The 13,072-nt window shown below is 45.0% G+C and overlaps 1 protein-coding gene across 2 annotated transcripts in view; it reads right to left on the bottom strand.

Annotated features, from left to right (window-relative positions):
- CUX2 (cut like homeobox 2) overlaps positions 1-10,323 on the bottom strand; it is a 281,972-nt gene extending 271,649 nt beyond the window's left edge. For both annotated transcript variants that reach the window (XM_075898702.2, XM_075898705.2), the window contains exon 1: positions 9,501-10,323. In XM_075898702.2, the coding sequence (XP_075754817.1) occupies positions 9,501-9,563 (63 nt within the window). In that variant the 5' untranslated portion in view covers positions 9,564-10,323. The remainder of the gene's footprint in view (positions 1-9,500) is intronic.
- Between the last annotated feature and the right edge of the window lie 2,749 nt (positions 10,324-13,072).

Below are 13,072 nucleotides of genomic sequence, written 5' to 3'. Positions count from 1 at the left end.
GTAAATACCTTATTAGAAAGATGGTCTGACACCATGCCCTGGAGTGAGAGAGTGTTCCCCAGTCAGACCCAATATCAAACACAGGGCCTGCTGGATACATCCAGGACAACTGCACATTGGTATCGCACAGGTCCAAGGTCGGGATACAGCATTACGTTACATGACCCAGTTAGGAGGCAAATCAAAGACGAGTGCCCAGCCTTAGTTGAATGTCCAAGCTCCTGCTGTTTGAAGTCAGCTTGTAACATTCAAGTCATGGTTTATTTTTCAGGAAACAGTAGTTCAAATTCATCCTTGGTATTATTCCATCAAACCCATGAGACGACAACCAGGATGAATCTGTCCTGTTAACTTTAATTGCTCCCTTAATAATATTTAGCAATAATATTTAGCCCTGATTTCTCAGTGGTATTATGGTCTATCAGCCTAGGGAGCCATTGTCTATCAAATCAATGACAGTGTACTTTGGAGCCATGGCCGTTCCAACGGAGATGTAACTTTCACACAGGGTGCTGCTGGCACCACGGGGCAGTGCCCAGGGTGGTGTTACCCAAGGAAATCCTGTGCTCTGCTGACCCTAAACCCAGGAAACCATCAACAATCATTAGGAGATGCTGTGGTTTATGGTGAAAATGGCAGCCAGACCAGTCCAGCTCCAACAGCTCTCACGCTCGAGAGGAACAGATGAAGAAAGTTGGGTCATAATGCACTGATAGACTCCCACAGCAGAGAGCCAGGCCTCATGCAGGCTATGCAGAAACCTTGATGGAGTTGCTGACGGGAGCCATTACTGGGGCATGTGGAGAAACAGAAAGACGCATTGCAAGTTATTCTCAAGATAACTGGATTATTTTCAGTTTTTCAACAGGAAACCCTGCCTCCTGTACACCCCCAAAAGGACGAGTGAACAGTGCCACCTGAAGATTCAGGTTCCTTCTCTGCTTAACCTCAGTGAGTCAATTTCATTCCCCAGGATGTTGACAGGCTGGCCCTGGTAATGTCAGCTGCCCTGAAACTGTGTATCCCAACCCAAGGGAGTCACCTCCTGGGATAGAAAGATAATTCAGACTCCGTAACCCATTCAATCCTTAGCCTCTCTATGGAGATGGCCAATCAGTAGGCTTGGAAGGATTATCTTATCAGTAAATTTGAGAGACACTGATTTCACTGTTCACGTGCAAACTGGCAAGAATAACATTTCCACAGATGTCATTCAAAACAGAGAGATGGGCAAAGTAAGAAAACTGCTGGTCGAGAACTTACCAGGGCTTGATCTAAGGAAGGGATGTTCAAATGTGTTTAATATGGTAACTATGTAGTGGGTCCACGATTAGCTGTATGCTGCAGAACCCGCAGTGAAGCCTCCCTAGGAGTGAGGCTGCCAGCCCCTGCAAGCCCAGCTCCCAGGGAGGAGGCTTCACTGCCCTGCCACAGCAAAGCCACCTCCCTGGGAGCCAGATAAGTTTAACCAATACCATTATTGATGAGCATCAGCTAATCAGTTAAACAATTTGTCGGTTAAACTCTAACATCCCTAATCTAAAGATCAGATTTTGATATCTGCTGTTGACAGTTTGTTTTAACCGCTATAAAACTTTTAACTTTTTGAATCTCAATATCCACTGTCATTAAATAATTATTGCCTGACTCCCCCACAACTTCCAACAATGGTGAAAACTGAAATAAAAGAAAAAATGCTTAAAATAAAATTACATTTAAAAATTAAAATTAATTGTAGAATTAAAATTAATTCTGCCAAGCTTACCAGTGAGGGAGCTAGCTGTGGTCACAATAGTAACCAATTACGTGCAATCTCCTTGCTTTAAAAAACAACCACAAAGCTTTTTGTAAGCTTCAATGAATCTTAAGCAATACACATTAGATTCACAACCCATCTCAGAAGGAGCCAAAGCGTTCCAAGGCTGAGTTCATGAATACCGTGGGCCATATTCTTCACTGGTGTAGCTCCGTCAATGTCAGCGAAGCTCTAGGAATTTACACCTGCTGAACATCCAACTTTGCATGTCACTCATGACCAGCCCTTTATTAGCCTACAACAGGTCAGAATGGAAACTGGAGGAAAGAAAGGTTGCGGAGTTCACAGCCTGTGGACAATCCTCTCTGCTTCCTAAAACATTTGTCCATCAGAAAGCTGAGTGCCTCAGAGAACATTTTGAATGGATGTGAAATTTAACCTGGACTGTACATACTTTGTTGGTTGCAGATTTCAGTCCAGTTCATGGTGGCAAAGTGACTGGGGATGTAATAATGTAGTTGATTAATCAATAAGTAAAAGCTTATCAGTTAATGCTACAGACTACACACATACCCCCCCCCCCCCCCACACACACACACACACACACCACCAGTAAAAAATGTTAGCAGACTGGCCAGCAGCCCAGCTCAGTTCTGGCTCACACTGGGTCCAGGACCTGCCTCCACTGCAGCTTTGCATTTAAAGTGCATTAGGAGCCAGGCGGGCAGGCAGCCCGGCTCAGTTCTGGCTCATGCTGGGTCTGGGAGCTTAGCCTCCCCCTCGACAGGGGCTGTTGTCACCCCTGCCTGTATCAAAGGCAGCAGTGCAGGGCACCAGGCAACAAGTCTACAACGGGAGCTGGTTTTTAAACTGGCTTCCCTTGTGGACTAGCTCATGCCTGGCTTCCCACACTGTTGCCTCTGATACAGACAGGAGCATGTAGTGGCAAGGGGCTCCTCAGGAGTGGGGCTGGAGCGCACTGGCTGCTGGCCTATCCCCAGGGACTACAGAATAGTCAAGTAACGATAAGAATTAGCCTATATTTAACATCCCTAGAAGTGACCACATTTGCCAAAATCACCATTCCATTGAAACATTGAAAGAACAATCACAGAATGATGGGCCTCTAAAGGTCAACATTTCCTCTAAGTTTTTCCATCAATGTGTGGGTTCTTTACATCCATGGGCAGAATATTTTTTAATGTTCACCAAGCCATGTGTGAATGTGCACCACCAATAGGAAACAAATATCCAGCGGCAAGTGCTCTGCTAATCAGGTGGGTAGAATCTGAATCTCTCCTGAGTGACCACATAAGCCCACAACTTATCGGGAACGCTGGTGAAGACTAAGCACCCTTCTGGCCCCAACCACTGATCCATTAAGAATAGGGTTATGACACTTGGGCATTGCAGCATTGTAGAAGTTGCTGCTGCCTATGTTGTACAGCAGGGCTACTCAACTTTGGAAGTCCCAAGGGTAACAATCATACACACAGCACATGGCAAGGGCCTCAAGGCTGATTGTACAGACATGCAAATATATGCAAATAGCTTCTTTCACACTGATGGACATGAATACAAAGATTAAGGCAAGACTACACAACACACAGTCCCCATTTAAGTCAGTTCCGCTGATATTAATAAAATGCAATATTTACCTGATTTCCACCCATAGGACAGCACTTTTACTGAGCAATGACAGTCCAGTAATTGAAATACTAAAATGCAAATCAACAGAAGACCATTATATAGCATTGCCATTGTGGAGTGTGTTCCCAGTGGAGGCCATGTTCAAAGACCCCACCCAAACCCCACCAGGCCACTTGTAGAGTAGCTCTGTTGTATAGGTTGAACCTCTCTATTCTGGCACTCTCTGGTCCAGGAACATCCATGATCCAGCATGACTGTAGTTAGCTGGATGTCCACTTATTATGGGGGTGGCCAAGTTTCCCACAGTCCCATAAAGTTTGTTGACAGCCACCAGTCCTGGCTCTCAGTGCTCTGTACTGTTATTTAGCTCCACTTCACCCCTAAATGCCTTCTAAGAGCCCCACTAATCAGTGGAAATGTTGGTAACGTTGCTAAACAATAAAGACCACTCATGATTCAGCAAATTCTCTGTTTCAGCACCAGTTAGGTCCCGAGGGTGCTGGACTAGAGAGATTCAACCTGCATCTCTTCCGGAGAGAACTCAAGAGCCTGCATTTCCAGGTTGTTGACCTCGCACCTTCCACCTTGTTCAAGGTCATGAAAAAACCTGGATGCGTTTTTGTTCCTTCCAAGTGACAGTTTGAGCAGGATCCTAAACGCAAGACAATTATGGTGCGACAAATCCCGCATATCAAAGGAGACATTTTTATGGTGCTGCAATGAAATTTTATTTCGAATATTTTACCTGGAAGCAAGTTCTGCACAGCTTTTTTTTTTAATCATATCTAGATGGTATTAATAGAATAATGGCATAACTATATAAAGAACCAGCTCTGTTTGAGCCAACAGCCCAAAGAAATCCTTAAGGAATCAGATATGGTCTCAGGTTTGATCACAGAACAACTGCAAATATGTAACAGAAAGAGATAGCATTGCACTACACCATGCAGACATCATCTACAGAGGTCAGTGGAATTAGGGATAAATCCATCCCTATGTGACAGGGCATCTGCCCTGCACTGGTCCTGTAAGGGCAACTCAGCCCTGAGCAAGGGCTGAGAACGAAGCCCCAGCTGAGGTGGGTATTGCTAATTAGGGCCCAGCTAAGGGCTATATAAAGAAGAGCCCCTGGAGGGGGAGAGGAGGACTTTCTTTTGCTCTGGCTGGGAAGCAGGCGGCTTCTTGGCTTAGAGCAGAGGTGGGGAAACTCTGGCCAGGCAAACTCCCAGGCTGCGTCTACTCTGGCATGATTTTGCACAAATACTTTTAACGGAAAAGTTTTCCATTGAAAGCATTTTTGGAAAAGCATGTCTAGATTGGCAGGATGCTTTTCCGCAAAAGCACTTTTTGCAGAAAAGCGTCCGTGCCAATCTAGGTGCGCTTTTCCGCAAAAAAGCCCCGATCGCCATTTTTGCGATCGGGGCTATTTTGTGGAAAACAAATCTCTGCTGTCTACACTGGCCCTTTTGTGCAAAAGTTTTTCAGAAAAAAAAACTTTTGCCCGAACGGGAGCAGCATAGTATTTCCGCAAAAGCACTGACAATCTTACATGAGATCGTCAGTGCTTTTCCAGAAATTCAAGCAGCCGGTGTAGACAGCTGGCAAGCTTTTCCGCAAAAGCAGATGATTTTGCGGAAAAACTTGCCAGTCTAGACACAGCCCCTGGCTGCTGGGAGGCAGCCAGGGGAGTCAAAGGCAACAGGTCCACACCTCCTTGCCAATGATGAATGGCCATTACAGACTGAAGACTGCCCCTGAGGCAGGGGCTAGATGAAGACTGGCAGTGGGTCACTGAGGCAAGGAGGGTACAGGAGAAGTGGGGCTTCCCTGGGAGGAGAGGACTCTGGAGTACAGAGACTGATAGAACACCTCTCTGGAAGGGGGTGGACACTGGAGTGGGCACTGCCAGAGGGCAGCGTCCTGAAGGGGACGCTGTGGTCCAAGAGTGACACGGGTCCAGACTGGAAAGTGAAGGGAGGACATGGGGAAACACCAGCCACTGGGAGGCATCCAGTGAGCAAATAAAAGCTCATTCCCAGGGCTACCAGCAGGAGAGGCCATGGCGGTGTGTCTGCCCCATGACACCCTGGTTTAACTCCACTGAAATGGAGACATAATTGGGATGAATTTGACCCTGTCTCTCTCTTGCTTTTAATGTGGGTGACTCTGATACACAACGGCTGCGTCTAGACTGGCATGATTTTGCGGAAATACTTTTAACAGAAAAAGTTTTCCATTAAAAGTATTTCCGCAAAAGCGCGTCTAGATTGGCACGGATGCTTTTGGCAAAAAGTGCTTTTGCGCAAAAGCATCCGTGGCCAGTCCAGACGCAATTTTGTGCAAGAAAGCCCCAATCGCCACCTTAGCCATCAGCCATCTTAGCTGTCTACACTGGCCCTCTTGAGCAAGTATTCTTGCGCAAGAGAGCTTTTTCCCAAGCGGGAGCATGAAAGTATGTGTGCAAGAAGCACTGATTTTGTACATTAAAAGAAGTAGTACATTGGATGAACCAATAAGCTCTCAGTCTTACTTTAAATTTGGAATGTCTTAATGATATGCAGAGTCCAGAGCATTTGGTGAGGTTAAGTCCTCCCATGCAGAGCTCTGGAGGTGGGTCTTGCAAGGTCCTAGGCATATCTACAGACGTAATAAGTAGGCTATTCCATTTCCAACTTCTCTGCGGTACTGCGGTGAAGTTTATTAGAAGTTTCAGAAGCTAAGCTTCAGCCAACAGGACTGACGGCTTATTTACCACTGTCATCTATATAAAGAAGAATTTTGACACATTGTTAAATGATAGCACATTTAGATAAGTCAAGCTGTCATATCATTTAATGGATGTCTAAACTCCCTCGGTAGCTGATATGTAAAATTTATGCACTTCAGAATATCATAAGGTTATAATATTTTAATCACATCCACATTTTTTCTAAATTTTGAACAGTGAAAACATTCCATCAAGCGCTACGCATTCAGAAAATTCTTGGCGCTCGGCAAACAGCAACAGAGTCTGAACTAACTAGATGCCGCACATTACCTTACCACTTAAATTTCCGCGGAACACTCCACAGTGCCGACTAGCTCAAGCACTGATTCGCACAGACACACAGAAGTGCCTGTCTTACTGAAACAAAATGCACAATATTTGATTTGATAAACTCGCTCACATAACGTAACCAGAGCCCATTTATAAAACATGGCAACAGTAGGTAGTTATACCCCAGTTTGGAGCGATCATAAATATTTAAAATCAGCAATGCTGCTTGGTTTTGCCTTTTTAAATATAAAATTGGCTGCACCTAGGATGCAGACAGCATATAATCCATACACTGGTATACTAAGTGTAATAAAACAGAGCAAATTAAAACAAGAAAAATCATAAAGGTATGAATCCTGTTGTGACTATTATACACAAGAAAGCTGTAAAAAATACAACATTAGTAATGTACACTATAAAACAATCTCATAACCAAATGAAATATGCCTGGCATTATCTTTGATAGAATTTTATCTCTTCTCATTTCCGAGCCTACTTACTGTAAAAAGACTCAATGACATTTTGATCAAAGTGTTATAGAGTATCCCATTATCTGCATGTTTTACATATGCCCACCATTTGTCAAGGTTGTCAAACTTTTGCCATGGCATGGCTGTTGCAAGCAAACAGGCCTGTGTGTACCATTTTTTTTTCAAAAGCATTTGGAAGAATAAATGGATTGTTTCAATTTCTTTTTTCCAATAGAGGGAATTAGGCCAAATTGTCACAAGAACACCTTTTCCACCACCACCCAGAGGAGACCCCAAAAAGTACTGCCAGGACAGAAGACAGCAAGAACTGCTCTTACAGTTCAGCATCCAGATGCTGCTACTCATTCATTCAAAACATCTGAGAATTAAAGCTCTATACTTCTTCCCAAGGGAGCACAATTAAGCTGAAGAATTAAGCTAGATCTTCCAATATTTGCCCCAGCTCAAAAAAAGTTTAGTTTTCCTTTCACACCAAAAACTAGTAGTAAACATTTTTAACTACAGTTTGGTGAAAAAGTCATCAGCATGATATATTAATGCATCCTTTGTATCCCATGTACTTAGAATGCTAATCCCCTTCAAACCAAAAGGCCCTAAACGAGCAGTCATGGAAAGCTGTTGGCTGTACCTGTATTACTTTGAGGGTTCAGTATCACAAATGTACTAAGTAATCTGCTTAAAAGCCAAAATGTATTAACTGCTGGAACTGTTGATACATTATTGAAGGGCCATAAATCGTATTTAAATTTGTTTACTCCCCTATGAAGCATGCTGCATTTTAAAGCCTGTAATATCCTACAGGGATAAACCTATTTAATATCCATGTAAATGAGCGTCTTTCCTTTTGTAGGAGTTCCAGTTTCAGACTTCATCTCATTATGTGCCACATACAGAAAGCTATATAACAACAAAATGTAAACATCTATTTTTTTCAGGTCATCTATCCTCTTGTAAATGTTAACAAAGGGCTTATCGTTAATTTCACAGACCAGTGACACTACAGCTGTATACAGACTTCTATGACCTAAAGAGAACCACAAAGGCGCTCTTCCCTAATGCAAGATAGGTGTATCCATCGCAAGTCTAAAAAACACTGATAATTGGATCTATATGCACCTGGAGTAAGGTTAGAAGACTGAATATTAGTGGGCTAATGAAAATTTTGTTAACTGACATTCAGGGATGAATGAAGGCAAAACCCCTGCTGTAAATCTGCACACTAAATTCTCAAGACCTGAATAACAATAGGATCACAGAAGGGCTTCAGCCAGCCCTGAGCAGATTTGATTCTCCTTCTGCTTTCTCCCATATCTGTTTGTCATGCTCTTGTCATTCCTTATGTTACAGAACATCAATCATAAATAAAGAGTCTATGCCCTTAGTGCGCCCAGGTCTGATTCACAAACATTAGCAGGGAATACAATTACAATTGCCTGAGCACCAAACACAATGCAGCCAACCTAGAACAGGGGGAGGGAGAGCCAGTCTTTTATTTTAAAGACACTTTTTTTCCCCTGTCGCTGAAGCATTTTAAAGGGCAAAAAAATACGGCAATAAACAGTTTGGTTTGCATCTTTGCTACACGTTCCTGGCCAGTAAACCTCTGAAAAATGCAAGTCACTTGCATCTTCTGTTTTAAAAGCCCCTTGACTGGCTTTTAAATTCATCTGATGTGAATGCCAGATCTTGGGGCTCAGGGTTGGGTACCACTTGCCTGAAGGAAAGAAACTTCCCAAGATTTGCATGAAGGCAAAAAAGCAGCCCCTTTTATCTTCCGTCTGATTATCTTTTATCTTAAGCTAATGTCATGGCAAACAAGTCAAGATACTATAATAGGTCTGTTATCTGCCTCATTTCCTCTCAACTTCTGCCTGCTGTGATTGCTCCTTCAAAGATTTAAACATTTATGGAGTATTCAGAGCAGCAGTAAAGACAAAACAGTTGCTTCCGAAGCACTCCAGAAATACGAAGTTAATATCGACATCGCGCCCCTGAAAACAGTCTGGATCATACACGAACCCCTCCAGCCCCAGCTGCAGGGACACCCCCTCGGCAGATCTCTTTCAGAGAAAATAGAAATCACCCCCCTCCACACACACACACACACACACACACACACGGAAAAGTTCAACCTCTGCAGTTGCTGGATTCACCTGCCTGGCAAATAGCTCGCATCCGAGGCAATTCGAGTCCAAAGGCAGCAGCAGAGGAGGGTGGGGGGAGGACTTCCAGCTCCGCTCGGGAGGCGAAGCCTGCTCCAGAGCGGCTGGGAGCAGCAAGTCCGAGAGGGCAGGTGCCGGGCTGCGGGGAGGGGGGCGATCCGCGCCCCCAGCGAAGTTGCGCGCTTGGGGGGCGGGGGGGAAGTGGCGCGTCCCGGGCTGTGTAGCGCGGCTCGCAGGATCAATGACCGGAGCGAACAAAGAGCAGCGGCGACCGGGATCAATCGCTGATCGGGGCTAGTGGGGGGGGGGGGGTGCGGGGATCCCCGCAGCGCCCGCGCCCCGCAGCCTGGCTGGACTCCCGGGCGCGCCCCGCGGCTCCCCCGCGCCGCGCCGCGGCCACTCACCTGCAGCCGGCGCAGATCCAATTGCTTCCAATATTGAATCATCGATCCCACATCGGCGGCCATCTTGGGGGAGCGAGGCCGGGAGTTTGTGCGGGTGTCTCTCGGCTCCCGCCGGGGCTGGGCTCGGTCTCCGGGCCGGGCTCCCCCAGCCCCGGGGCCACCCCGCGCGCCCCCTCCCCGCTGCCCCGGCGCGCCCCGTCCTCCGCACGGAGGCTTCGGGGAGAAGTGGCTGCCCTACAAATACCCCCCTCCCCCGCCGGCTCCCCTCCCTCCGCCGCCTCTGCCCGCAACCCAGGCAGCCAAAGACAGGAGCGATCTGCAGGGGAGGCGGCTCGGATGCTGCCTAAGGTGCGAGCGATGCCTTCGCCCCCCTTCGCCTTCCCCCCCCCAAAGTCCGGGGACGCTTTGCAACTGGGTTGCACTTGACTTTGGCTCTGCCCCCCCCCCCTCAAACTTATCGATACTGACGTAACGCGCGGATCGATGCAGGCGGCCAAGGAAGGAAGGGCTTTTAGGGAGGTGTGGGGGGCGGGGGCGTCATTTATTGGGGGGGGACGTACCCCGATTCCCCCACCTCCCGCCGCGTAACAAAGTTCCAGGAGTTCGTAGTTGGCGCTGCATGGTTCTGACTAAGGGGAGCCCGGGGCGGTACTTGCTCCCGAAGCGTGTGTGCGTCCTAAACCGGGAGCCCCATCCCCCGGCGAAGCCGCATTCCTTGTCCCCAGGGCCAGCTGCGCGCCAACACACACAGCTGTGCTGGAGTCAGGGCTAAATTCACAGGGCACTGGATCGGTCCGTAGAGCTAGCGTTCAGTTTTGCACGTGTGCTGGGGTAGCGTGTGTGCCTCTCATCCACCCACCCAGAGGTTACACCCTCCAGGATCTTTCTGGGTATCGGTGGGGTGCTTGCTTGCACAGAGCGGCTGGGTTCACACCAGGATATAGGTGGCGCCCAGTCTCGAACTGGTCTACATTTTGTACTGGAAGACGTGCGGTTTCGATGCCGACACTGTGCCTGTTGCCAATAATCCATAACAGCCAGGGGCTGTCTGATGAAGCAGGGGCTGATTCTGGGTACGGCAGGGGAGACAGCATGGAAGCTGCGATCCGTGGGGGGATGTTCTAGCAAGATGCATTATTCAAAGAAAAAGTCGATTCTCTGATGGGGGGTTTTATTTTATGACCTGCCTGACAGCATTCTTGCACTGGGACAATAGACCCTGGCCAGGCTTACTAAAAGGATAAAGTTCATAAGAGTAATACAGCTAACACATTATTGGGGTTTTCTATACTTCCTCCCTAAGCTTTCTGCCATGTAGCAGGAGTTTTGGCATAGCACCTGCTTTTAAGCTTTTTTAAAAGTTTGTTACTGTCATGCAAATAATTGGTTGGTCATCTCTCTGATACAGGTTTCAGAGGTTAGCCATGTTAATCTGTTTAATCAAAAACAAGGAGTCCAGTGGCACTTTAAAGACTAACACTTTTATTAAGAATTGGGGCATAAGCTTACCATTCAACTCCTTCCTTTGATATTGGGTTGTCTGAAGGGTTAGTTCTGAATCATTCAGTCAGCATATGGGACTTACACAATTTTTCTCCCTACTACATCAGTTACATGCATTTTTCATGGGCATGGCTAAGCTATGTCATTTATCAGGTCACTAAAAGACATTGCCAGCCTTTTCAATCCACTGTTCCCTAGAATTTGGAGACAGACTGTGATTTAAAACTTACTATGTAAATTCAGATTGCACCTGCTCTTCTAATAAAGACTATGATGTGTTGGTGCTTTTTACAAAAAACATAATTCCAGACAAGCTCATAGTTACATTTCCATCTCCATTGGACAAAACTAATTTATGAAGGTTTCATGGATGTGTGCCATTACAATTTGTCTACTTATAACTCCTTCCTACAAGCACTTGAAATAAATGGCTCTTTTTTAAATAGCCCTTTAAGAGACAGTTGTAAAATCTGATATGTCTATATGATCTTGCTGGGTAATTTAATTTATTTTCAAACAAATCAATGTAAAAAGGTGACTTGCTTTCCTTTAGCCACTAAAGAGAGGACTGCTTCCAGACACAGCTTTTTCAGACAGCCAGTAAACTTTTTCAGATTTTCAAACTGACGAGTTCTGCACCTTTGACCCTAATAGGAATTGCCACAGAAAACATGCTTACAGTACAACAGCAAGAAAAATCCAATAATTCAGATTGTTTTAAGACTGATATTTTTAAAATGCATTAATGCAGCTATTCTCTGAAGAATTCAAACAACTTTAATGCCAGAAAGTGGCACTGCAGCTAAAGCTGATACATTTAAAAAAATCATTGTGATAGTCTGTTTTTTCTATAACATATTACCTTTGTTTATTGCCTTTTTGTTGGTTGTGTTAGAAGATTTTCAAATATCTGCTCCAGATATTTTAGTACAAATACAATTGTATAGCATCTTGTACCGAACGGTACTGCATGTGAAAAGTCTTTGAACATTAAATTTCTGTTTCACTATGTGTAAATAATAAATTAAAGTTCTAGGAAAACATACTCATCTTTATACTGAAAATATATTATTGATGTTGGTTGTGTCAGGAAGATTGTTTGCATGTGTAAAGATAAGGGCTAAATTGTTATTTAATCAGAATATTTTTCATTTGATGTTAACACACTTTTTTGTATGCAAGGACACTAGTTTCTGTATGAGACATAGGAACTGTATCTGTTTTTAAAAGAACTAATAGTGCCACACACGTAACAATGAATATGAAAAAAATAGATCTAATGATTTATTTCTAAGTTATAAAAAAAATCAGAGCAAAAAATGAGCCATGTACAAGCCAGGGTGGAATCCTCAGGATAGAGTGTAGCTTTACACAGAAAACATATGTAGGCTTAAGTAAACATGCCTTTAGAATATTCATAGGCTTGCACAACAATGTTCTGAAAGATAATGGCAGGTCCTTAACCACAAACAGCTAATGATATGCAAATTCCCCAGCATCAACGCCAAAACAAAAGAAAACATCACCCAGGAACACTGTGCAGCCCCAGACAGGCCACCAGAAGCCCGGTGAGGATAAAAAAACTCTTAAGCCTCCAAGTGAATTCAGTGTGACTTCCCAAGACCAGAATGGAAGTGTATTTCCCATAGGGCACTCAGGTCAACCTCAGACACTTGTTCTTGGGAGATGAGGTGGTGACACTAATGTATATGATTTGGAACAAGAAGAAGGAACTGAAAATAAACATCAGAAAGAAACAATACCTGTAGCCTTGTTTTGTTCTGGGATCCTTAGCCCTCCTTCCCCTACCCCCACCACCCCATCTGACAATATGCCATTCCTAAATACCAGTTCTACTGTGGTATCCCCCACTAAGTTCTGGTCTCCCGAGCCTGGGAAGCTTAGAAAAAATGCCTCTTTACAAACAGGGAAGGCTCATATTGGAAATTTTGCATAAGCTGCTACTTCAGCTTGTGGTTCTAAGCAGCAAAACACATTTTGCACCTTGAGCTACACAAAGAGACTCAGAGGGCCAATCTTTATGGCCCTTGCTTGAGCCAAATGCATGT

Source organism: Pelodiscus sinensis, chromosome Z (genome assembly GCF_052426305.1).
Source record: "Pelodiscus sinensis isolate ZL-2025 chromosome Z, ASM5242630v1, whole genome shotgun sequence".
Classification (NCBI taxonomy): domain Eukaryota; kingdom Metazoa; phylum Chordata; order Testudines; family Trionychidae; genus Pelodiscus; species Pelodiscus sinensis.
The sequence above is the reverse complement of the archived record's forward strand: the minus strand, read 5'-3'. Positions and strand labels throughout refer to the sequence as shown.